This window comes from Choristoneura fumiferana, chromosome 17 (assembly GCF_025370935.1).
Source record: "Choristoneura fumiferana chromosome 17, NRCan_CFum_1, whole genome shotgun sequence".
NCBI lineage: Eukaryota > Metazoa > Arthropoda > Insecta > Lepidoptera > Tortricidae > Choristoneura > Choristoneura fumiferana.
Window position 1 is genome coordinate 1,518,662 of NC_133488.1, and position 1,548 is coordinate 1,520,209.

Here is a 1,548-nt window from a genome sequence, read left to right on the forward strand (position 1 = left end):
CTATTCCAACGACAACAAATGCCTTCCTAAGGCAAAAGGAGGTGTATCTCAAAAAAAAAAACTTTTTTGATTTATTTATACCACCTAATACAGAATGTTTTAAGCCAGACCATAGTAGGTAATACTCCTACGTAAATAACTCAAGTGTTTTCTTTTTTAATTACATTTGAATTTTACCACGAGCTTTGCGGTGAAGAAAAACATCTTGAGGAAATCTGCACAAACTTGCGAAGCAATTCAATGGTGCGTTGTGAAGTTCCCGATCAGCCCTGGGCCCGCGTGGGAACTATTGCCCAAGCCCTCTTGTTCTAAGAGGAGGCCTGTGCCCAGCTGTGGGACGTATATAGGCTGGGATAGTGTTGGTATACCACCCTTTGCCTTAAGAGGGCAGAACTGCTACTTTTGCAAACATTTTACTAAGCGAATTATTTTAAAAGCATTTGTTAATTGTTATTTATCACCACGAATTCAAGTGTCATTTGAATAAATAAATTAATTAACCTTTAATTAAAAGACGCTAATCCGTCTGATCCCTGATGATAATAAAACTACACTTAGCCCATGTTTAAATCGGATAAATGTGATGCCGTCTCTGTTCGTTTTTTTCGAATAGACGGAGACGGCATCATATTTATCCGTCAAATAAAATTAATCAATGGGTGGTGAAACAGCCCTTAACATACATATTATTATATACTTAGGTATATAGTTTTCAATTTTCGTGCGGAATTCGAAACACAAGATCGGCTGTCTTTTTCTGTCTCATTTGAATCTTCAGGAAAACGAAGACAACCGACGAGTCCCGAGTGACTAACATTTTGGTTGTACAGTCACAAGCACCAATGTCTGACACAACAATGTTTGCATAGTAAATAAATAAATATTTGATACGAGTACGACTCCATTTCTAGGGCCGATAGGACGGGTCAGAAATTTTTGCACGCTCTGCGGCTGATATGAATGCGGGTGATATTGCAATATGATTATATACTAATTCGACATACACTTTGTTTCTATAGAGGAGCTCCTCGGCTGAATAGTATACTCTTTGCTGAAAGGTCAGATTGTGGTTCCGGTCGGGATAAAATAAATTAAAATATTGTTTACATAATATTACTTAACATCAAGTTTAGCTAGTGAAGATGACCTTTAATGTATAATAGCATTTGTCACGATGGTATTCGAGTCTGTCTCGCGCACAGTTCGTATTCTTCTTCTCGGAGAACCTGGAGTAGGCAAAACTTCACTAATTCTTTCTTTGGTGACTGAAGAGTTTTCAGATCATGTGCCGCCTAAAGCTGAAGAAATCACTATTCCTGCTGATGTTACCCCGGAGCAAGTGCCAACCAATATTGTGGACATCTGCAGTAAGTACTAAAGCCCTTGTAACTACAATAATTGATCCAGAAATTTAAGAGTAGAATAAAAAGGAAACATTACATTTTTAGTGGCAGAACAATCATTAGAACAAGTCGCAGAAGAGATTGAAAAAGCTCATGTAATATGCATAGTATTTTCCGTTGAAAAACAAGAAACTCTGAATAAAAT

General features: G+C 37.3%; 1 protein-coding gene across 1 annotated transcript in view; it reads left to right on the forward strand.

The window, feature by feature from the left end:
- LOC141437131 (metabotropic glutamate receptor-like) overlaps positions 1-960 on the forward strand; it is a 196,416-nt gene extending 195,456 nt beyond the window's left edge. The window contains exon 9 of the mRNA XM_074100393.1: positions 912-960. Coding sequence (XP_073956494.1) covers positions 912-960 — 49 coding nt within the window. The remainder of the gene's footprint in view (positions 1-911) is intronic.
- The last annotated feature ends 588 nt before the right edge of the window (positions 961-1,548 follow it).